This window comes from Bos mutus, chromosome 22 (genome assembly GCF_027580195.1).
Source record: "Bos mutus isolate GX-2022 chromosome 22, NWIPB_WYAK_1.1, whole genome shotgun sequence".
In the NCBI taxonomy this organism is placed as follows: Eukaryota; Metazoa; Chordata; class Mammalia; order Artiodactyla; family Bovidae; genus Bos; species Bos mutus.
In genome coordinates this window covers 43,369,994-43,392,172 of record NC_091638.1, presented here as the reverse complement: position 1 = coordinate 43,392,172, position 22,179 = coordinate 43,369,994, and the positions used below count along the sequence as shown (strand labels likewise).

At 45.7% G+C, this 22,179-nt stretch overlaps 1 protein-coding gene across 1 annotated transcript; it reads right to left on the bottom strand.

Annotated features, from left to right (window-relative positions):
• Positions 1-647: 647 nt before the first annotated feature.
• Positions 648-22,034, bottom strand: DNASE1L3 (deoxyribonuclease 1L3). Its single transcript, XM_005898992.3, has 8 exons — positions 21,533-22,034; positions 17,064-17,152; positions 13,830-13,919; positions 13,159-13,271; positions 10,531-10,643; positions 7,784-7,941; positions 2,820-2,916; positions 648-2,509 (listed from the first exon to the last, which is right to left on the bottom strand). The coding sequence occupies exons 1-8, from the start codon at positions 21,671-21,673 to the stop codon at positions 2,393-2,395; spliced, it is 918 nt and encodes a 305-aa protein (XP_005899054.1). The 5' UTR covers positions 21,674-22,034; the 3' UTR covers positions 648-2,392.
• Positions 22,035-22,179: the final 145 nt, after the last annotated feature.

Here is a 22,179-nt window from a genome sequence, read left to right as displayed (position 1 = left end):
TGAAGGCTGGTGAGCTGCTCAAGGTCCCCCAGTTAGTAGGTGATGGTGTACACCATGCTACAACTTTTCTCATCTAGGAGGGTATAGGAGTGTGGGTGAAAAATTTGGTCCCCAGTAAATAATGAAAGAAAAATCTGCTCTTCATATCACCTAGGTCATTCAGAGTGAAAGTCACTCAGTCGTGTCCGACTCTTTGTGACCCCATGGACTATACAGTCCATGGAATTCTCCAGGCTGGAATACTGGAGTGGGTAGAGCCTTTCCCTTTTCCAGGGGATCTTCCCAACCAAGGGATCAAACCTAGGTCTCCTGCATTGCAGGTGGACTCTTTACCAGCTGAGCCACCAGGGAAGCCCTCATATCACCTAGGAGCTTATTAAAAATGCAGGTTCCAGGGCCACCCCAGACCTACTGAGACAGACTCCAAGGGTGCTGGACCCTGGGGAATTGGCATGGTAACTGGTTCCCTAAGATTTCAAACCCTCTGGACAAAGCCAAAGCTGAATACATAGGACCAGGGTACACCCCACTCCCCCAAAGTCACAGGAACTCTTTGTCCCAGCCAGGCCAAATGAGCCAGAACAATGGGAGGATGTCTGGGGCTTGTTAAGTTGCAGCCCGTGAGAAGAAGCCGCACTTCGTACCCTCTTGCTTGGCATAGTTTGCCCAGAATGGGAGCTGGCAGATGTCCGTGGGCCCAGTAAGTTGCTCCAATGCAGGGACAGAGAGATGTCTTATAGCCAAAGAGGCTGCAGGGTGGCAAGACCAGGCCAGAAACATGGACAGACTCAGGTAGTGTCTGGCTCACTTCCCCTGCCTCCCCCTTCTGGCACAGAGTCTTCCCAGCCACGTTGCTGGCCTTTGGGACAAAGGGATGACCTTTTCTTCAGCAGTGAGCTCATTTGTGAATTGCTTGCTTGACCATTTTGCGCCTTGGAAACTGGAAGTTTTCCTGGGACTGTGAGCAGTGCTCATAAGGGGTCACGGAAGCTTTATAGCCTTGCCACCGCCGGTTCCAGCAAGACCTCTGAGGTTCACTGGATGTTTGGAGAAATCAGGGCATGTTTAAAGCAGGGCACTTTTGATTTTATTCTCTCAGCCAGATGTAACCAGATCTCAAGTATCAGGCTTACAGTCTCTGTTATATCAAAAGTCACATCGCCCTCAATATAATTAGGAAAATCAGCAAAAAGTGGGACTGCGCATATAGTATGCCAGGCTCTATTTCTCAAGATTACACATGGTGCTTATTTTGCAGAGTCTCTCAGGTGGAATGCATCAGCTGATAAGAGGGACCTCTTCTGAGACAGGAAACCAGAGATGGAGGGCTGGGCACAGTGTCCCTTGTCATGGCTTCTTTCTTGGTACTGCTTACAGATTTAGTCCTGCTCATGTACTACTCAAAGAAACAATATAAGGGAAGACAAAGCAAAACAAACCAAAATGGTCACCGTGGATATGGATAAAACGGTGCCTTGCTGCTGGACTCCTCTGCAAGTCTGCAGCTGCGGAAAGATAACAGGGTCCTCCAGTCCCTCCCAGCCTGCTGGGCCTTTGTCCCCCCAGGCCCCCACAGAGCCCAAATAGTGGCCCTGGTAAACATACGACGAGGTGTACGTTAGAGTAGGGTATGGCATATGGCGGTTGCTGAGCCCAGAAGGAGGGAGAGCTTGGGGCATGCAAGGAAGGGGCAGTCCTGCTGGGCTACAGTCCATGGTGGGCAAAGGTAAGGCCGACATGAGAAACCAGGAAATAGAGACCTTCCTGGGCATCCGGATACCCTGGGTGCTCTCCATGTGGTGTCAGGAGCTCCTGAAGGATTTTAAAATCGGGTGGGGATGGGACTGGGCTGTGGTCAGATTGGAATTTCAAAGGATGACACTGGTGATCGCTGGGCTAGCTGAGTTGGAGGACTGTTTGGAGGCAGGGAGACCAGTGGGAATGGCCTCACCCTGCATCCCTGCAAGATGCGATGGTGGCCTGACCTCACACATGAGGGCCAGGTCCTAAAGCAGTTCATTGCCCAAACCATGGGGTACTGTTGGGGCCTTGGCATCTTGGCCTTTAGGGTCGTTTCCTGTGGAACAGGATGCTCAAAACAGAAAGCCGATGTTCCTCTTCGTGTAGCTTCTCAGCCGTTTGAGCAGTGACACCTGCTGGGGTCAGGATGTGAAGCCCCCAGTTTCCTTTCTAGACATTCAAGGGAGGTTTGGGCTCAAGAGGGAGAATAAAAGACACTCTTCCCGGTTTGGCTTAAGATGAAGTAGATTCAGGTTGAAAAATGGAAGCATTTGGGCCAGTCTTGTTTCCTGAGCACAGGGAACAGTTCATACCTGTTGGAGCTGCTTTATTTAGAGGCAAGAAATAGTTAATAAAAATGGCACCCTTGTATCTAGGCATGACTGGTCTTTTTTTTCTTCTTTGAAGAAACAGATTTTTTGCTGTTGGTGAAGGCCCTCGAAGACTGAAGTTTAAATTCAACTGGAAAGTGGTCACTGACATCCAGGGCCTGTAGAGAAAAGGGAGATAGATTTGGGAATTAGGAGACACCTTGATTTTAGTGACAAATGAATTCAAGCTGAGGGAGGCTGAGAATGAAATGCCCCAAGTCACCCAAAGGAACACACACTGGGAGCATCATCCCTGGACCAGATCAGTCAGAAGTTGAGGCAGGTCTTCAAGTCATGGAATCACAGGCTTTGAGACTCAAGGCCCAGTGGCCCAGGGTCAGGTCTCCATTGGTGACTTAAACCATCGCTGGGTGACACCAACCCATCTTCCCAGGAGAGTGGCACAGAAAGATGAGATGACAGCTGTACCTTCGATTCAGACAACCTGTAAGCTTTCTGGAAATCAAAGACGAGGTTTGATTGAGGAACAACAGAGTTGACAATATTTTGTCCTCTAAGCACGATCCTGGAAAAGGAAAGAGAAAAGAATCCCATTAATCCACGCTGTTGTTATCTGAGATCAAACTGGGCTTCTTGCTTGACCTCTGGAATGACTGAACTGCTTGGCCCTTTCACATGGAGTTCAAAAGTCCAGCCCTGGTTTTAGCTTGTGCTGAAGCTCAGAATAGGCCACCCCCAAAATAGGCCACAATGGCATATGAAGAAACAGCTAATGTAAGAGGAACACTCCTTTCTGTCTCCTTGAAAGTAGGAAATAAATCTCCCCTGAATGGTACACTCCCTGAATCTGGAGGTAGAAGGAAGGACAGGCACCCTTATCTCCAGAAATAGGGAATTCAGGCCAACACTTCTGTATAAACAAACTTTGTTACTTATTTAATTGACTACCCCCAAGCCAACACTGTTTAAATTCTTCACTAATTGAGCACCCAAACCTGAGTTTTTGTCCTTTCAATTCCTTGCAATTTTGTTGTTCTTTGTCTAAAAATTATAAAAAAGCCTTCTGTTTTGACCACTGTAAAAAAAATTTAGTTTTATTGGAGTGCATTTGATTTCCATTGTTGTGTTAATTTCAGGTACACAGCAAAGTGATTCAGTTATACATATACATATATTCATTCCTTTTAGATTCTTGTCTCTCACAGGTTATCGCAGAGTATTGAGTAGAGTTCCCTGTACTATGCGGTGGTTGCTCATTGGTTATGTCTTACAGCAGTGTGTGTGTTCATCCCAAGCACTTGATTTATCCCTGTCTCCCACGTTTCCCCTTTGGTAACAGTAAGTTTGTTTTAGAGATCTGTAAGTCTGTTTCTATTTTGTGAATAAGTTCATTTGTATCTTTATTTTTTTAAAATTAGATTCCACATGAGTGACATCATATGATATTTGTCTTTGGTTTACTTCGCTTAATAATCTCTAGATCTACCCATGTTGCTGCAAATGGCATTATTTCACTGCGTATGGCTGAGTAATACTCCATTGTGTATATATATACACCACATCTTCTTTATGTGTTCCTCTGACAATGGACATTTAGGTTGCTTCCGTGACTTGGCTTTTGCAAACAATGCTGCAATGAACATTGGAGTGCACATATCCTTTAGGATCATGGTTTTCTCTGGATATATGCCCAGGAATGGAATTGCTGGATCATATGGTAGTTCTATCTGTAGTTTTTTAGGGAGCATCCATACTGTTCTCCATAGTGATTGTACCAATTTACATTCCCACCAACAGTGGAAAGTTCCCTTTTCTCAATACGCTCTCTAATATTTATTATTTGTAGACTTTTTGATGATGGCCATTCTGACCCTTGTGAAGTGATACTTCATTGTAGTTTTGGCTTGCATTTCTCTGAAAGTTAGTGATGTTGAGCATCATTTCATGTGCTTTTTGGCCATTTGTATGTCTTCTTTGGAGAAATATCTATTTCGATCTTCTGCCCATTTTTTGATTTGTTTCTTTGACATAGAGCTACATGAGCTGTTTGCATATTTTGCAGATTAATCCCTTGTCAGTCACTTTGTTTGCAAATATTTTCTCCCATTCTGAAGGTTGTCTCATTTTCTTTTGTTTTAGGTTTTGTTTCCTTTGTTTTGTTTATGGTTTCCTTTGCTGTGCAAAAGCTTTTAAGTTTAATTAGATTCCATTTGCTTATTCTTGTTTTTGTTTTCATTACTCTAGGAGGTGGGTCAAAAGAGATATTTCTGCAACTTGACCACTTCTTAGGTCCCATTTCTGTAAGCCCTCTGTGTGTACAAATTGAGATTTGTTTCTTTTTCTCCTATTAGTCAGTATTGTGCCACCTTTATTGTCAGTCCAGCCACAAGAACTCAAGTGGGGTTGAAGGGGGCATCTCCCCCTCCCTGACGAAGACCCTCAGCACAGCACCTGTGGTTGAAACACAGGGTCATCCCTGCTGTGGCCTGTGGGCACCAGGACAGTGTCCCCTGTCCAAGCAGGAGCCCTGGCAGCGGAAGAGATGTGGACATCTCGGCACATAGCAATGTCTGGAGTACTGAAAGATGTTTCCTTTGCAGTTATTTTCATTTTTCCTGATTCAATTTTAGAAAAAGGTCCTGGCTTATCTTTAATATTTCCCTATGCTCCTATTTCATCCGACAGAGTATTCTGCTGACAAGAGAATGAAGGCATAATTTAACATTTTTTGGTTTTCATTGGGCTTACTTTTACAATTATTTTTTGATTGATGACAAGTAATGCTGTTTCCTTGCCTTCAGTTTTGTCAAATTTTCTCTTGAAATTAATTTTATTTCAGTAATAATGGAATAGATTTAAAGACTAATACAGAGAAAAAAGACTATAGTACTGTCGCTTTGCAGTGCTGACAGAGAACGGGAAAGTGGTGGTTAAGTGGAGTCCGATATACCTCAAATGTGGTGACGTGGTTAGGGTCTTCATGGCCCTAACCAGCTGGCTGAAGAGGGACAGCCTGGGCTGGACTGCTCACCCATGACTGTCCACTGAGCCTTCCCCGATTCCAGCCAGCTGACCTAGTTTCCTTTGTTGGCTACCAACACCACCTGGCTAATTTTGACCTCGTCTCCATAAGTAAACTCTTGGCATTCAGGCAGAGGTTTCTTGAAGCCATCCTTTCAGACCCAGAGTGTGAAGAACAGCATAGTTAGGGCTCCCCTATCTTGGACTTATGTTGGTTTTGTGTGTGGGCGAGTCAGGGGATCCCACTAAGCTTCCTGAGGCTGCTTCAGTGCCCAGCCGGCTCTGAGCATCTTGGCGTGTCCACCAGCACACAGCACACAGAGCAAAGATTGCCCCTGAGGCCATGTCATCTTCTCCCTTTATGCCTCTTTACAACCATAAGAGACATATACTGTTACGGAAAACACAGAAAATTCAGAGCAACGAAACAAGAAAGTAATGTTTAAAAAATCATGTAACCCTGTCATCCTTTGGCATACAAGTGCGTAAAACTGGAGGTCGTTTGGGGACCTCCCTTGGGGTGCACTGGCTAAGACTCAGGGGGCCTGGGTTCGATCCCTGGTCAGAGAACTAGATCCCACATGCCACAACTAAGAGTTTGCATGCCACACACACACACACAAAATCCCACATGCTACAGTGAAGATCAAAGATCCTGAGTATTGCAGCTAAGATCCAGGGCAGCCAAATAAATAAATGAAAATAAATGTTAAAAAAATACAATTAGAAAACACATCTGGGAGTCCTTTAGTAAACATCTTTTTTGACCTGCCCCACTGCCCCATCTAATCTATCTTTTCCTGGGATGCACTGTTCTTCTGTGGCATTGCTTTCAGTCACCTCCCTTTCCTCTGCCAGGGAAGAGAAATGGAACCACAGAAGGGATTTACCTGCCAAGTCCACACAACTGGCATATGCAAGTGGGCGAGGGAGCAAGCAACCCTTTTCAACCAGCTTTGAGGTAGCCCCTCATAATAGGATGGAGGGGGCAGTACCCAGGCCGCTCAGTCTCCTGTAACTCCCCACCTTGGTTCTGCTTTTCCCAGGGCCAGGGCTGTTTCCATTTAGGGAAGCTGGAATGATGAAGTCAGCAGAAGGCACACATGCCCTCAAAGCTCTTAGAGGTAAAAAGGAGGTCACGGGATGAAAATCAAAGTCAGAACTTAAAACTAGAGAAGTGAGAACTGTCCTCTGGGCCACATCATGCTCCTTGGTGGCGTGCTGAGCTCAGGGAATAGCAACCACTCTGAGGACCAGGGCTCCTCGGGACTTCCCCACCCGTGGTTTCTGCTGTGGATGGGCCAGTCATGAATGTTCCCACACTTCAGGTCCTTCCTCACTTTCTAACTTAAGGATGCAACTGATTGAAAATCTCCAAGGAGAGTTTATAAATACTAAAGAATGCTATTATTTAGATGTATATATTTGCATTTAGAATGGTAAAGGATTGCAGATCCAACTCAATACAGGAGACCTGGGTTCAATCCCTGGGTCAGGAAGATCCCCTTGGAGGAGGGGATGGCAACCCACTCCAGTATTCTTGCCTGGAGAATCCCATGGACAAACGAACCTGGCGAGCTACAGTCCATGGAGTTGCAAAGAGTCAAACACAACTAAGCAACTAAGCACAGGACAGCGTAGGAATCCCTGGCAGTCCAGTGGTTGGGACTCAGTGCTTTTACTGCCGTGGCCCAGGTTCAATCCCCGGTCAGGGAACTTAGATCCTGCAAGCTGCACAGTGCAGCCCATCCACCCCTCCCCCACCCCCAGTGTATGGTAAAGCATTAGAAGTATAAATTATCTTGCAGTAACTACTCTCATTTTTAGACTTTCATCCTGAGGAAATCATAAATACAAAATGCATATATATGTAGGGGGTTCGTTACACTTTGCTTTTAATAGCAAACCCTTGGTAATGACCTAATATGCCCAGTGACAGAGAATTGAATGAATAAATTGCAGTATGACTTTGTGATGTAGTACTTAACAGCCAGTGAATATATTGAGCACTTAACTATATTCCAGATACTGTGTTAGATGATTTAGAAGATTTATACATTTTACTTTGTTTAAACCTTGTGTTTAATATAGTCTCTGTTTTACCACTAAGGGAACAAAGACACAAAGAGCTTAGCTCTCTCGGTCCCTGACTTACTAAGTGGTAGAGACAGAATTTGAATCCAGGCCCGTCCAACAGCAAAGCCCGCTCTTGCCACTGCTAAGCTGTGTGTTTAAGGCCACCATATATGGCCATTCACTTTGCATGCTTTACAAAGTACCCAGTGGAAGGGCCTAAAGTCAGAGCAGCTCGGCTCTCCAAGCAGGAGCGTCACCTGCCCGGGAGGAGCCGCCTTTCCCAACGTGCACCAGGCACCGTGTGGGCTCATGGTGGTCTGGCAGACGCCTCCTACCTGTCATAGGCGCAGTTTGTGCTCTTCTTGACCGTGGTGTCCTCTTGGTCCCCGATCAGCCAAACGAACTTGGGGTCCGTCCTCAGGCGGATGTCCTTCCAGGCCTTCTTGGGGACGTAGCTGCAGCCAGCATTGAAGTCACCCATGAAAATGAAATTCTGAAAGACAGGATTTATAACTGTCTCCTATGGGCATTGTTGTCTAACACTTTTATGCAGAACTGGTAGCAGGGACTCCACCTTGCATACCCAGTAAATGATGAGTTCAGTTATCAGCTAAATGTGTCCCCCCGGATTCATATGTTCTAGCCCCCAGTATCTCAGACTGTATTTGCAGATGACCTTTAAAGAGTTAATACAGATAGAATGAGGTTACATATGGGGTGGGCCTACTCTGATATGACTTGTGTCCTTATAAAAAGAGATTAAGACATGGACACAGAGGGAAGACCAAGCCAAACCCTGCTGCCATTCTGGTCTTGAACATCCAGCCTCCAGAACTGTGAGGACAGAAATTTTTGCTGTTTAAGCCACTCAGTCTTTGGGACTTTGTTATGGCAGCCCAAGCAGACTAATATAGGGTCTTAATTTCTTTTTGTTTTTTAAAAGAAGAGGCCACAGTTTAAAACCGAGCCACAGTTCTGATGAGTATTGGATGGGTGAGTATGACAAGGAAGGATGTTCTTAATGGGAAGAAGGATATTTGTTGTAGCTGCTCCCTCCTGTACTTAATCACCGAGTCACTCCAATTGGGAGTACAGATTAAAGATGAAAGAACACAGCTCAGTTATCCCCTCACATCTTTTGCCTCTGTGGGTATAAACATCTGAATGAATCCATGCCTTTTGTTTCCAAGAAAGGAAAAGTGAACTCAGGTGGTGTATTTGGCACTGCTCTTTCCTCTCTCGTTGTGAAGCTGGGAACTTAACTCCTCGTGGGAATTCTGCCTATTGAGGAGGTGCGAAGAGGCTTACGGGGAGGGGCTGATGGAATGAGTTGTCCACCTCTGCCCCAACGCCACCGTCAGAGTCTTCTGTCTCGGAAGTGGTTTCTCCTGTAGGGCTTTTGGAACAGAATTTTAGTATTCTTATGAGAGGAAACAGATTTCCTTGTTAGTGCTATTGTTTGGTGCTGTTGCTGACCTCAGAGTTTTCTTCAAAAACATTTTCCTTTGACTCTGGGTATCATGGTTTTCCCTGAGACTGGTGGGTGCAGTTGAGACAGGATGTCATCCTTAACTGGAGTGTCAGGCAGCTTCTATTTATGTAAGCATGATTTCCTGAGCACGTCCTGTGTGCCAAGCCAAACGTTAAGTATTTTATGAAGTTTATTTTAAATCTGACAATAAGCACTAAGAGGTAGAAGGGACCTTTGTCCCCTGTGGAAAGAGTAGAGGATATAGTGACCTGCTGTAGGCTACTCGACTTGGAATGAAGTTAAGGACTGAATCCAAATCAGCCTCCCTGAAAGCCCCTTCCTCGCTCAGCACAAGAGTTTCCCCTCTAGGTCACTTTTGTACCACTGAGGCCTCCCCTGTACCTGGCATTTAACAGATGCTCCATAAATTCTTGCCAAATGAGTGAATGGAATTTATAATTTAGAAACAAGTGAGTGTTTCTCATACCCTGCCTTTTACAAAACAGCAGTGAAACACACCCCTGCATGCACCATGACCCAGCTCTGTGTCCACACTGTATTGGACTGATTTTGCACTTTGAGCAGCAGAACTGAGGTGGAGGGATTGTGTCATTGGAGTCACATCTTAAAAGGAGAAAGAAGAATGAGGAAGAGCCTTCTGGATCGTTTCCATATGTGCCACACACTTTCATACACCTTACAGCGTCTGGGGGTGGAGGGTGGGGTGGCATCGCTGTTTTCCAGATGAGGAAATAATTGAGGCCAAGACGGGTGGTGGACATATTGTTATTCCCCTCTGTGAAAGCACCCCTAGTTTCTTTGAGAAACCATCTTCCTCTTTTACCTGGGTCTGTGAAGTTGGTGTGGAACTGACACAGACTTAACCAATCAGAGCATCTCAACCACCTCATCAGTGATTGGTTCAGGGATGAACATGTGATCCAGACTTAGTCAGTGAGACTCCATCCCATTATATTTGTTCTATTGTGGGACAGAAAACTTGTCAGTTGCTTTAGAAACTGCTGGTGACTATCTTGCCATCATATGGGTGGAGACAGCCTGAAAATGGAGCCCACCAGGGGAATGGGAGGCTAAGAGATGGAGACTGGAGAGAGATAAGACAAGCCCTGATTGCCTTGTCCAACTTTGCCTTTAACCAATGAATTGCTCGCTCTTTTCATGAGCCATTTTGGGATTCTGTCACTTGTAACTGAAAGATTTCTGACATCTCTTTGTCTCACTGTTCTCAATTGTGAAGTTGGAATGATCAAAGTCGTTACCTCATCTGGCTATTGGGAGGATTAAGTAAACTTATCCATGTCCAGCCTTAGCATAGTGCCTGGCACCAGCTATTCATTTGCTCAGTGAATGTTGGCAGCCATTATTAGTGGAGCAGGGTGTGAATTTCCCAAGACCCCCAGGGAGCGTACCTAGGCACATTTAAGCAGAAAGATATTTTGGGCTGAGAAAAGGCCTAAAATGAAGCTCTCAAGTGGTGGTCGTCTGCACAGACCCCGCCTCCTCACCCTCCCTCAGAATTGCTCATCCCCTCTCAGGAACCAGATTCTGCCCCTGCTAGACGGGAATTCAGCAGACATAGAGGGTCATCACCTCTGCATTCCAGCGACGTTTCACATCTGTGTAGACATTAGCCAGCTCATCAATCTCTCTAACGGATGTCTCAGGGGTGGTGTGCAGGGGGACAATCACGAAGTCCTTGACAGCTGAGGAACAGGAAGGAGGCAGAGGTCACACATTTCCTTGTCAAGATTCCATGAACACTGCTTCAGGGAAACAGGCTGTCCCCTCAAAAGGCACGGACTGTGTCATCTAGGGCCCCCCATTTCCAGAAGGTCCAGTGGTCGAGATTTAAATAACCTTATGGTCATTAGGCTGCCATTTTCAGCACACCAAAGCCTCTTTTCTCCCAGTTGCCCTTCCTGACTAAGAGAAAGCTGGTAGACAGTGTTCCTCACTGGCATTGTGGGTGTTTTTATTTTCTCATTTTTAAAAAAATGCCTTGTATTTTCCATTTTTAAAAAAACATTAAGCCTGTTTGACTTTATACTAAGGAAAAAAAACTTTCTAAATAAAAATTAAGAGTTTTCAGTTTATACTCCTTTTATAATTAGAAGGGCGGGGGGGTGGGGGCGCGCGGGGAAGCCTGAACAATTTTATTTAAAAAGCAGAGTGGCCCTTTGTGGGCCTCCCCAGCAGGAGGGACTGAGGGAGCCTAAGTGAGGAGGTGGTGTCTTTCTTAACACCTCCTCCTCAGGCTCTCCCTTGGTCTGCACCTGAGGGCCTCTCTTCTCAGGAGCTACGTTCTATGAGGCAGTCCCTGCTCAAGTCCCACAGTGGAAGTCCATCAGACCAGCAGCCTGCCTCCAAGACCTGCCCTGCTTCAGTAGCCTGTCTCTCACGCTGCTCCTCCCTCCTCCTTCCCACTCCCCTGCCTCTTTTTGGGCCCATGAACATCCCAACTCCTTTCCTCCTCCTGAGCTTGGGTGCTCACTGTGCCCTGCCACCAGAATGCCTTTCCACCAGCAATCTGTGACTGGCTTCTTCTGGTCAGAGCCATTGTCACCTCCGGGGAGGTGTCCCCCAGTTGCCCTGTCTAAGGTGGCCCCTTACCCTGCTATTCAGTAAGCCCTGCTTACTGCCTTCATGCTCTGAAATTACCTGCTTAGCCCACTGGAACCTAAGTTCTCTGAGGGCAGGCTTATCTTCTTGTTCACCCTCTTGGCTCCAGAACCTAGCACCATGCCTGGCACGTTGGAGGTGCTCAGAAATGTTTGTTGATTGAACTCATGAATGAATGATTGAGAGAATAAATGAAGGAAGAAAAGATAGATAAATGGCGAACTCCTTCCTCTTTAATCCCAAACAGAGGTGACATAAAGACATTTGCTTGTTCAGATGGAGAGAAAACTCCAAACATGGCAGAGGAATGCCATCCCAGTGCGGGTGGGTGTTGTGGGGCGAGGGTAGTAGGGAAGGGTAGAAGCTCCAGACAAACAGGTCTGTTCGGCAGTTCACGAAGGTTGAGTACTCTCTCAAAGAAGAATCGTTTGGTGGGAAGGGCCTCTCCTAACGCTGCCAGATCAGCTGAATGTGAATCACGTGCGTGACAAAAACGATTATTGAATGTCCTCTCTGAAAGGCACTTGTGGTTCCTCAGTAGCCCTCACCTCCTTCTCAGTTTTTTGTTTGTTTCCTGCTGAAAACTCTCCCGCCGTTCTTCCATGTTTGTTTTCCTAAAATACTCTGTTCTGAGCTATTAACCCTGCGCAGAAATAGTTAGCTTCATAGTTGAAGATGTTAATATTTGTGTGATGTAGATATAGATGTTCATATGTACAGCTCTGACTATTTAGTTATTATCTGTCTCCCCTGCTGCACAAGGACAGGGACCTTTTCTGTCTTGTCCAGTACCCATGTAGTGGGTATGGAAAAAAAGATCTGATTCTCTATAGTTCCAGTCTACAAATCAAAGTAATTCTTGACTTTCTGTTGAGTATTGCATGGTGGTTAAAAGCGTGGGCTCCTGAGATGGAAGTTTGTGTTACAGCCCTGGCTTGTTCACTTCAATAACTGCTGGATGAGCTTGGGTGTGTGACTCCATCTATTTGAACCTCAACTTCCTCCGTCGTAAAGCATAGACAGTCCTAGTTGCTATCTTTTTGGGTGTTGCAAAGATGAGAGGAACCTGGCATTCATCACAGATGAATAATTGTTAGTGACTAATACAAGTACTATTGTTGTCAGAAATCAGGGTGCTTCTTCCCCCAGTCTGTGGGGGAGATGGCTCTGTGATCACTGGAGGGGCAGTGTGGCTCTAGGTTGGGAGATCATCTTCGTTGGCCAGTGTTCAGATTTTTCAAATGAAGGAGCAGCTGTCCTTGATTGGGACTGGGGGATTTTTCTAAATAATTGCCATCAGCCCAAACGCTCCAAAGGTTACTCTTACCAGGTAAGAGTAAGGTTATTATTGATTCCAGAAAGTGGCTTCTAGGACAAGGAAGTCTTGAGCTGTGGCATTCTAAGCAGCCAGCCTGGTGTCATCAAACTATACTGTGTCCTCCGCATTCAAGTGTTAGGAACCCCTAATGGTCATCTCAAGCGAAATGCCTCCCTAAAGATGCTGCATAAACCCTGGGATCACAGCTCACAACTCAGGGCTGCTGCCCATTCATGGGCTCTCTGGGGAAGTGAGGACTGAGAGGGGCCTGTAGGTCTCACCGGTGTAGGGTGACTGGAACCAGACCACAAAGGGTTCCCTGGAAAACACATCTGCGTCTCCAGCCTGATAGTCGTGGTAGAGGTAGCTTTGTTTTACAGACACTAGCTTTTCTCTGGAAGAAAAAAGAAAAAAAGACAGTCCTCCAAGATGAGTTGGCTTTCTTCTTACTTCTTTGAAGAAGCAGAGATGAATGTTCCCACAGCTTTATTGGCCTCCCCTGCAGAGTTGAGTGCCGAAAGGGATCTTTTACCTGAGGACAAGGCTCAGTCAGTCTCCACAAGGGCCAGAGCCCTTGGGGAACTGAGTATCTGGGGAGCTCAAAACTTAAAGGTCAGACTCAGCAGAGATTATTAGTAGGAAGAAAATGAGAATGTGATGTCCCAGAGCAGCCATGCTGGGCAATTCATGTTTCCATCCCCTGCCAGGACTTGACCATGGGGGATAAAGAACTCTTTGACTTTCCTGACCAGGTCACCAAGTCATCCAGCAAATTAGTTTTGAAGAGTTAATATTATCCTTTCCATCAGCCCCACTTTTAACAGCTCAGTAATTTGATCAGTACTGAGAGCTGGTTTGACATCTAAATTTGGTTTTGAGGAAAAGATTTTTATTCCATTCACGGTCATATTGATAAGTAAACCATGTTCCGGGAAGCATAATTTATACTTACTTATAGAAAAAGGCATACTGTTCTTTATATGTGTTTCTTCCAAGGCGAGAGCTAATCACATAGTTGTATGTTATGCCTTTTCTTGAATTTCTGGAAAACAAAAAGATTTTACATTGCATCTTAAAGAACAAACGTTTCTCTCTGCCTAGGTTCCGCTCCCTCCAGTCAGCTTCCGGATGCCCAATGGCATCATGTAGAAGGGCTTCTGTTCATTATAACCTTTGAGTCTCATAAGAAGGGCCACCACTTACTGGGAATGTGACACCTGCCATTATTTCTTGTCCTGATAAGAGGAGTACTATTATTACTCCACTTTTATAGTTTGCAAGTGCAGAGCTGGGATTTGAATTGAGATCCTGCTCACCCCCAAATCCACCTGCTTTGTCCTGTACCTGAAGACAGGTACAGGACTTCACTGAGACCATAGAAGATTCAGGCCGTAGTCAGCCCCGAAGGTTGTTCTGGCCTGTGGCTGGACTGCATCTCATGCTTCCTGGTAGAATTAACTTCACCGGGTTACTCCTGAGCATTTATCATATGCAGGATTCCTACTAAGACTTTTTGTAAATTATATTTATTTTTTTTATTGAAAAATAATTGCTTTCTAGAATTTTGCTGTTTTCTGTCAAACCTCAACATTAATCAGCCTTAGTTAGACATATATCCCCTCCCTTTTGAAGCTCCCTCCTGTCTTCCACCCCTCTAGGTTGATACAGAGCCCCTGTTTGAGTTTCCTGAGCCATACAGCAAATTCCCATTGGCTATCGTAAGTTTCCTTTTTTCTCTTTCCTTACATCTCACCCTCTCCTCCCCTCTCCCCATGTCCGTAAATCTATTCTCTATGTCTGTTTCTCCATTGTTGCCCTGTAAGTAAATTTTCTAGATTCTGTATATATGTGTTAGAATACGGTATTCATCTTTCTCTTCCTGACTCACTTCACTCTGTATAATAGGTTCCAGGTTCATCCACCTGATAAGAACTGACTCAAACGCGTTCCTTTTTATGGCTGACCTACTAAGATTTTTTTTGGACATTTCTTTTCTGCTCTGAAACCCCCCAGGCATTTTTTTCACAAGTCCTGAAACTGTGATTCCAAATGGCTATTGTTTCTGTTCTGGGGACTGAGGATACAGTCATAAAGTCCCATTGATCCTCTGCCTCACCCTTATCAGGAAGACTTGACTCACATGTGTGTGCCAAACCTGCTGATAACTCCACCCTGGGCAGAGTCTACTTCACCATCCCTCTAGAAGATCTGGGGTATGTCTAAGCTGTGGCATATTCTCAGGTTCCATTGGGAGAAACTAGAGGGGGCTTTTAGGGGCCAACTTAGAGCCCGCAGAAATTCCTGGAAATTAATATTCTAAGGCACATCTGGCTATGGGGGCCCCAGGAGCGCAGACAGTGGATTCCGCTGGGCTTCCAATTTGGAAAGACTGGCTCTGTTCTAAATCTAGCCTGCCAAGTCCTGGGTTGGCAAACTGCTTGCAATGACTCGGCTATGAAGTGACGAAGGCCCTTCCTGGCTTACAGAGAATTAGGAGACACACAGGCCTGGCTCTGCTTGGAGTCCACAGCACAGTCTAGGGAGGTGGGGAGAACTGAGACCACCGAGGGTGGGAGGGCTTAATCCAGACCAGCTGCAGGTGGTGCCTGTAACCCCCATCCCCTCGGTCCCTCATACTTCTGAACACTGGCCCGGGCCACTTCAAAGAAGGTTGAGGGGACTCAGACCAGAGCACTGGCTTGGACTCAGACACCACCCAGGCACAAAGGTGGGTTTGGCCATTTATTGGCTGGATTACCTGGCAGATCCTTGCTGTCTGTGCCTCTGTCCCTCAGCTATAAGGGAAGTAGTGGGAGAACCTGCTCCACAGAGCTGTTGTGAGGAGCGAATGAGATAGCACACACAAACGGATTGACGGGATGCCTGGCCTGTATGGTGCGGTTGTGGTCATCAGTCGCTGTTTCCTGCGGGCCTCTGGATCATCACTTGCCATTACACGCATCCCCTTCCTTCTACTAGTGATGAACATCCCAGCACTTAGTTGCCACTGCTCCATACCAGGCACAGCTTAACCATTTACATGAATGATTTGGTTTAATTATCACCACATCCCAGGAAGATGAGTTCTATTATTAGCTTTATTTATAGATGGGGAAAATGAGGTACAATGAGGTTCAGTAACTTGCCCAAGATCATAGCCAAGCCAGAATCCAAGCCCACGTGGTCTGAGCTGAGTGGAGGTGCCTAGTGCCTGGGCTTCATCCCCTCTGTCATTGTCAAGAGCAGACCTGTGAGGCTAAAAAGGAGATGCTTTGCTCCAAGTCTGGACTCTCAGATGAGAAACTGAGGCCCAGAGAGGGGTGGTTGCCATCAGCCCAGGGGCCTCGCTCTGTGAAGGAGAGCATCGAAGGCTGTTTCTCTCAGGCTTAAGACTTTTTGTAAAATACTCAAAAATTCAAATCAAATCATCAAATTCAGACTTTGTAAAATACTCAAATCGTACAGAGGTTTATGTCCATGGGGTATATGTCCACGGGGTTGCAAAGAGCCAGACACAACTGAGTGACTGAACTGAACTGAACTGACAGAGGTATATAAAATAAAAAGCAAATGTTTCCCATTTCTTCATAGCCCCCTTCCAAGTGGTTCTCCAGTCATACCCACCACGCCCAGGAAGTAACCACTCTTAACAGTTGAGCACATCCTTCCTGTCTTTCTTTTATGCCCATGCAAACTCCACCACACCCTTATTCATGTGTGATGTAGTGTGATTACTAAAATGGGCTCTTCTACGTATAGTTCTGGACTTGCTTTTTGCCATGTATTGTAGCCATCTTTCCATGCTGGAATGTTTAGCTCTAACCTACTCTGTAGTAACCATGACTTTTAATCGCAGTGTAATATTCTAGCCCGTGGGCATATCATGTTTTCATATTTGCACTCAGTCTTTTCTTTGTAACCGTACTTCAGCTCAGCTTCTAGTCTGTTTCATTTCTCTCAGTCCTGATTCCTCACCCATTTCCCTCTTTTGTTTTATCATATTAGAACTAGCTGGTTGAAAACTCTCAGGGCCGCAGTTAATACAGTTGAAAGCCTGGGCAGCGTGGGCCACGTGACCTGGTGGTCTGGGCCAGTGCTGGTGCTACACTAGTTTCAGTTCCCAGGGGATTTTCAGATCTTTGCACTTGGCTTTGAGCCGGCAGAGGGTCCGGGGCCCCATCTTTACCCGTTTAGCTTCTCCATCAGTGTGGGGCAGATCCTGTTGCTGCTGTCCTTGATTTCCATCAGGAGTATGATATCACAGCGTTTGATGACCTGCAGAGAGAGAATTCCCCGGGGGTGTGAGGCCATTTACTACAAATAATGAAACCTTTTATTGGGCACTTATTCTTTTTTCATTGTAGTTGATTTACAGTGTGGTGTTAATTTCTGCTGTACAGAGCAGCGAGTCAGTTATACATATGAAAGTGAAAGTTGTAGTCGCTCAGCCGTGTACCACTCTTTGCTACCCCATGGGCTGCAGCCTAGCAGGTTCCTCTATCCATGAAATTCTCTAGGCAAGAATACTGGAGGGGGTTGCCATTCCCTTCTCCAGGGGATCGAACCCTGGGATTAAGCCTGGGTCTCCCGCACTGCAGGCAGATTCTTTACCATCTGAGCCACCAACAATGTCAGAGGGTTCCCTTTTCTCCACATCCTTTCTAGCATTTGCTATTTGTTGACCTTTTAATGATGGCCATTCTGACTAGAGTGACTGTAGTTTTGATTTGCATTTCTCTAATAATTAGCAACATTGGCCATCTGTACGTCTTCTTTAGAGAAATATCTGTTTAGATTGCCCATTTTTTGATTAGATTGATTGATTTATTATTTGGGGGGCACTTACTATGTTTTAAGTATCAGATTGGGTGCTTTGTTAAATTAACTATCCTCTTCTCTGAAATAAATGATAGACGCCCTGAGCATGGTAGGCTACAGTCCATGGGGTCACAAAGAGTCGGACACGACTGAGCGACTTCACTCACTCACTGAGGTAAGTACTATTATGATATACATTGTGAAGACAAAGAGCCTGAGGTTCTTTCTGGGAAAGCTGAGATACTATCCAGAATCACCCAGCTAGAAAGTGGCTGAGCCAGAATGTGAACCTAGGCAACCAGAATCCAGACCAAAAGCGCATGATCCCTGTAAGTCCTGCAAGTTGGCTTTGTTTGAATAATTACAATAATAATAATAATAAATATATCTATTATGGCCTTAGTAAGTAAAGAATACCAGGCTGGATACTGCAGAAATGAAGAAGTACAATTATAATAATTGTAAGAGTTAACATTTATTGTGAGCCTACTCAGAGCCTCACCAGCTCTGAGACAGCTATGATTTTGAACTCATTAAGCATAGGAGGAAACCAAGCTCAGAGTGACTGAAAGACTAAAGTCGTGAAGCCAGTATAGGTGATAAGAGTAGGATGTGAAGTCAGGTTCACATGACTGCAAAGCCCACCGTGCTGCTGCTGCTGCTGCTGCTAAGTCCCTTCAGTTGTGTCTGACTCTGTGCCACCCCATAGACGGCAGCCCACCAGGCTCCCCCGTCCCTGGGATTCTCCAGGCAAGAACACTGGAACGGGTTGCCGTTTCCTTCTCCAGTGCATAAAAGTGAAAATTGAAAGTGAAGTCGCTCAGTCATGTCCGACTCTTAGCGACCCCCATGGACTGCAGCCTACCAGGCTCCTCCGTCCATGGGATTTTCCAGGCAAGAGTACTGGAGTGGGGTGCCATTGCCTTTTCCCACCATGCTGTACTATTAAAATGTACTCCCTCCCTCAAAGACTCGTTATCAGTGAAAAAGACAAATGGAAAGAACTAGCTACAGTGAGAGACCAAAGACAGTTGTGCTAAATAAAAGTCAGGCCTATGAGAGTGTTGAGGAATAATTAGTTACATCTGCCCAGAGGATCAGGGAAGGCTCCATGGAGGATACTTTTGAACAAGCCCTGAGAGGCAAGAAATAATTCAGTGTGGGGACTTTCCTGGTGGTCTAGTGGTTAGAACTCTGGGCTTCCTCTGCAGGGGTCACAGGTTCGACCCCTTGTCAGGGAACTAAGATCCCAAATGCCTGCCATAGGGAGTGGCTAAAAAAAGAAAAAAGAAGAACTCAGTGGGTAAAGAATATAGGAGGGTCCCCTTCAGAATGAGCAGTAAGCTGAGGACCAGGGTGTCAACCCCACTGGAGGCCACTGGGATCTTCCTTTGTATGGAATTCTAGTGGGCTGGAATTTGGTTGTCAAGGACAGAGCATCCTCAGTATTCATTTTGTCTTTTCACATCAGTTCCAGAAACACGGAGCAGGGGGATTATGCCACTGGTCCTATTTCCAGAGCACATATATATTCTAGTTTCCTCTCTATAAAGGGCAGAGCAGAGAGGGCCACCGACACTGGCCTGGTGCCATTAAAAAGTGCCAGGGGCTGAAGATATACCAGTGTAGTGACAGAGGAGTGAGACTATGTCAGAGTCTGCATCCTTCCATCAACAGGCTTGCATATCATGGCGTCAGACTTGTAGGGTTCACCAAAGAGAGCTGGGTGCTGTTCTCCCAGCCAGCCTCCTGATTTAGTCACTTAACCACTGTCAGATCTTTCTGGAAAGCACTTTAGAATATGTATATGAAAAGTCAAAGAAAATGTTAGTCACTCAGTTGTGTCTGACTCTGCGACCCCATGGAGTGTAGCCCTCTAGGCTCTTCTGTCCATGGAATTTTCCAGGCAAGAATACTGGAGTGGGTAGAAGATCCCGTCTTCAGGAGATCTTCCCAACCTAGGGATCGAACCTGCATCTTCTGTACTGTGGGCAGATTCTTTACCATCTGAGCCACCAGGGAAATGTATTAATACTTTGATCTAGTTTTCTCACTTTGAGGAATGTCTTCCACTGTAAAAAAGTTCCTGCTACTACTCTGCATCTGTTTCCTTATCTGTAAATTGGCATAATAATAGTCATTCCCTCACAGGATTGTTGGAGGATAAATGAATATTAGAAGAGGGCCAGCCATGTAGGAGGCAAACAACAAAATGTTGTTATTATTATTATTACTGTACGGGATTTCCCAGGCAAGAATACTGGAGTGAGTTGCTATTTCTTTCTCTTGGGGATCTTCCTGACCCAGGAATTGAACCCACATCTGCTTCTTGGCAGATGGATTCTTTACTACTGAGCCATCTGGGAAGCCCTTATTATTACTTATGCAGATCAAAGAGGAAGATGTATTGCAACAGAAAAACTGGAAATATCCTAAGCATCCCCAGATAGAGAAGCGTTGAATGAAACACGTTGGAAACGCGGCATAAGGCATTAAAAGTTGTGTTTTAAAAGAATATTAACAACGTATGAAATGCTTCTTATATAAAAGCAGAATAGGGTATCTCCATGCTGCAAAATAGATGCATGTTTATGTATTATTTTTGGATAGAAAAACATCCGCAACAAAGTTACCCAAGTGCCAACAACTGTTACCTTCAAGTGATAGGATACTTCTTTATATGTTTCTGTATTTTCAAAATAGTCCATATTGACTATTTTTAGTGTAATAAAATTAATTTGTAAAATATAAGTTTATAATTTAAAAAATTACAGTCCTAATTTAAAAAATTAAGATGTTATTTTACAAAAAAAAAAACTGATGGGGAAGAAATTGTAGGTGAGGAGGTGATAGTGTTTATGAAGACGTGACAGATGTGATCATGGCTTAAGTTAAATAAGTTGTCTTAATATAAAATGCCTAATACAGTGACTGGCACAGAGTGGGCTCTGCAAAGGCTCTGTCAGTGTGAGCTCTCACCGTGGACTCATTACACTTTCACAGTAACCCTGCATGCTGGCCAGGTTGTGTGAGGACCATCTTACTGAAAGGCACTGAGGGGCTCAGGGAGAAGGGACTGGCAGAGCTGGTGCACCTGGCTGCCTAGTGAAAGGTGAGCCCAGGGCCCCTGGTGCTCCCACCAAAACGTGGTGTCTCTGGGGTTTCTAAGGTAATAAAACCCAGAGTCTTGGGAAGGGTTTCAGCCCCAGCATCAAAAATAAATTAACCTAGAGGATAAAGTGGAGAAGGCAATGACACCCCACTCCAGTACTCTTGCCTGGAAAATCCCACGGACAGAGGAGCCTGGTAGGCTGCAGTCCATGGGGTCGCTAAGAGTCAGACACGACTGAGCGACTTCACTTTGACTTTTCACTTTCATGCATTGGAGAAGGAAATGGCAAGCCACTCCAGTGTTCTTGCCTGGAGAATCCCAGGGACGGTGGAGCCTGGTGGGCTGCTGTCTATGGGGTCACACAGAGTCGGACGTGACTGAAGCGACTTAGCAGCAGCAGCAGCCAGCATAGGATAAAGAGAATCAACTGACACGAGAAGAATGTGAACAGTCTCAAGACACTGATCAGATTACCCAAGGGAAGTCTTAGCTAAGTGGGGAGAAAGATTAGACTTGGGAATTGGAAAAAGATTGATGGCTGTAGGGGGAGAGAAGGAAAAAGAAAGGGAGAGGAGTGGAGGGGAGGGAGAGAGTGCACAAGCTTCCTTCACCCTAGGGAGGGGCTAACTTCAGTTAAACAACTCTTGAGTCTCTTAAAAGTCCGAAAGCTTTAGAGAAAGCGTGAGGGGTATCCAGCAGTCCTTCTAACAGGAAAATGGGCTTACCTTCACAATGACATCCATGGCATTACAGTTTGCCTTCTTGGATTCCCCAAAGGACCTCACATTGAAGGAGCAGATCTTGAGGGCCAGGGCACTGTGGGTGGAGAGGAGGAGAAGCAGCAGGCAGGCCAGCGGCAGAGGCATCGTGGCTCCTCTGACTTCAGGGCTCGGAGAGAGGGTAGCAGTGTCTGGAGAGCGGGCTCTGAGCCACCTGCTCAGACTCTGCTGACTTGTAAAGCTTGCTGATAACAAGAATTACTGGATTCCTTGTTGCTGCTTTCACTTCTCTGAGGAACTGAAGATCACGCGTTTCATTCCCCAAGGGAATGAAGGAAATGAGCTAGTTTTTAGGATCCCCTGTTTTTGTCACTCAGATGAGGAAACTGGTCCGCTTAATCTAGGCATCAGTCTCTGCAGTCACTCTTAACCCAGCAGGAAGCCAGCCCTGACATCTGGTCCTTTCTGCTGTGATCGCATACCATATCCCTTCTCCTGGAAACTGATGAACTCGGAAATGGTCCACCCCAGAGAGCACCTGGGGTGTGGAGCCTTCTGTGTGTGGGTGGGAGGTCAAGGAGGCAGGAGACAGTGGGGAATTCTGCCAGGTTTGGGGATTTGGCAGTTAGCTGTCCCTGGACACACCCAGATTC

Excerpts from the sequence above, each read along its gene's own strand:
- DNASE1L3 (XM_005898992.3), bottom strand. The coding sequence starts at position 21,673 with ATGCCTCTGCCGCTGGCCTGCCTGCTGCTTCTCCTCCTCTCCACCCAC. Across the intron at positions 17,153-21,532 it reads CCATGGATGTCATTGTGAAG|GTCATCAAACGCTGTGATAT; the intron begins GTAAGCCCATTT and ends CTCTCTCTGCAG. Across the intron at positions 10,644-13,158 it reads GTTCCAGTCACCCTACACCG|CTGTCAAGGACTTCGTGATT; the intron begins GTGAGACCTACA and ends CCTGTTCCTCAG.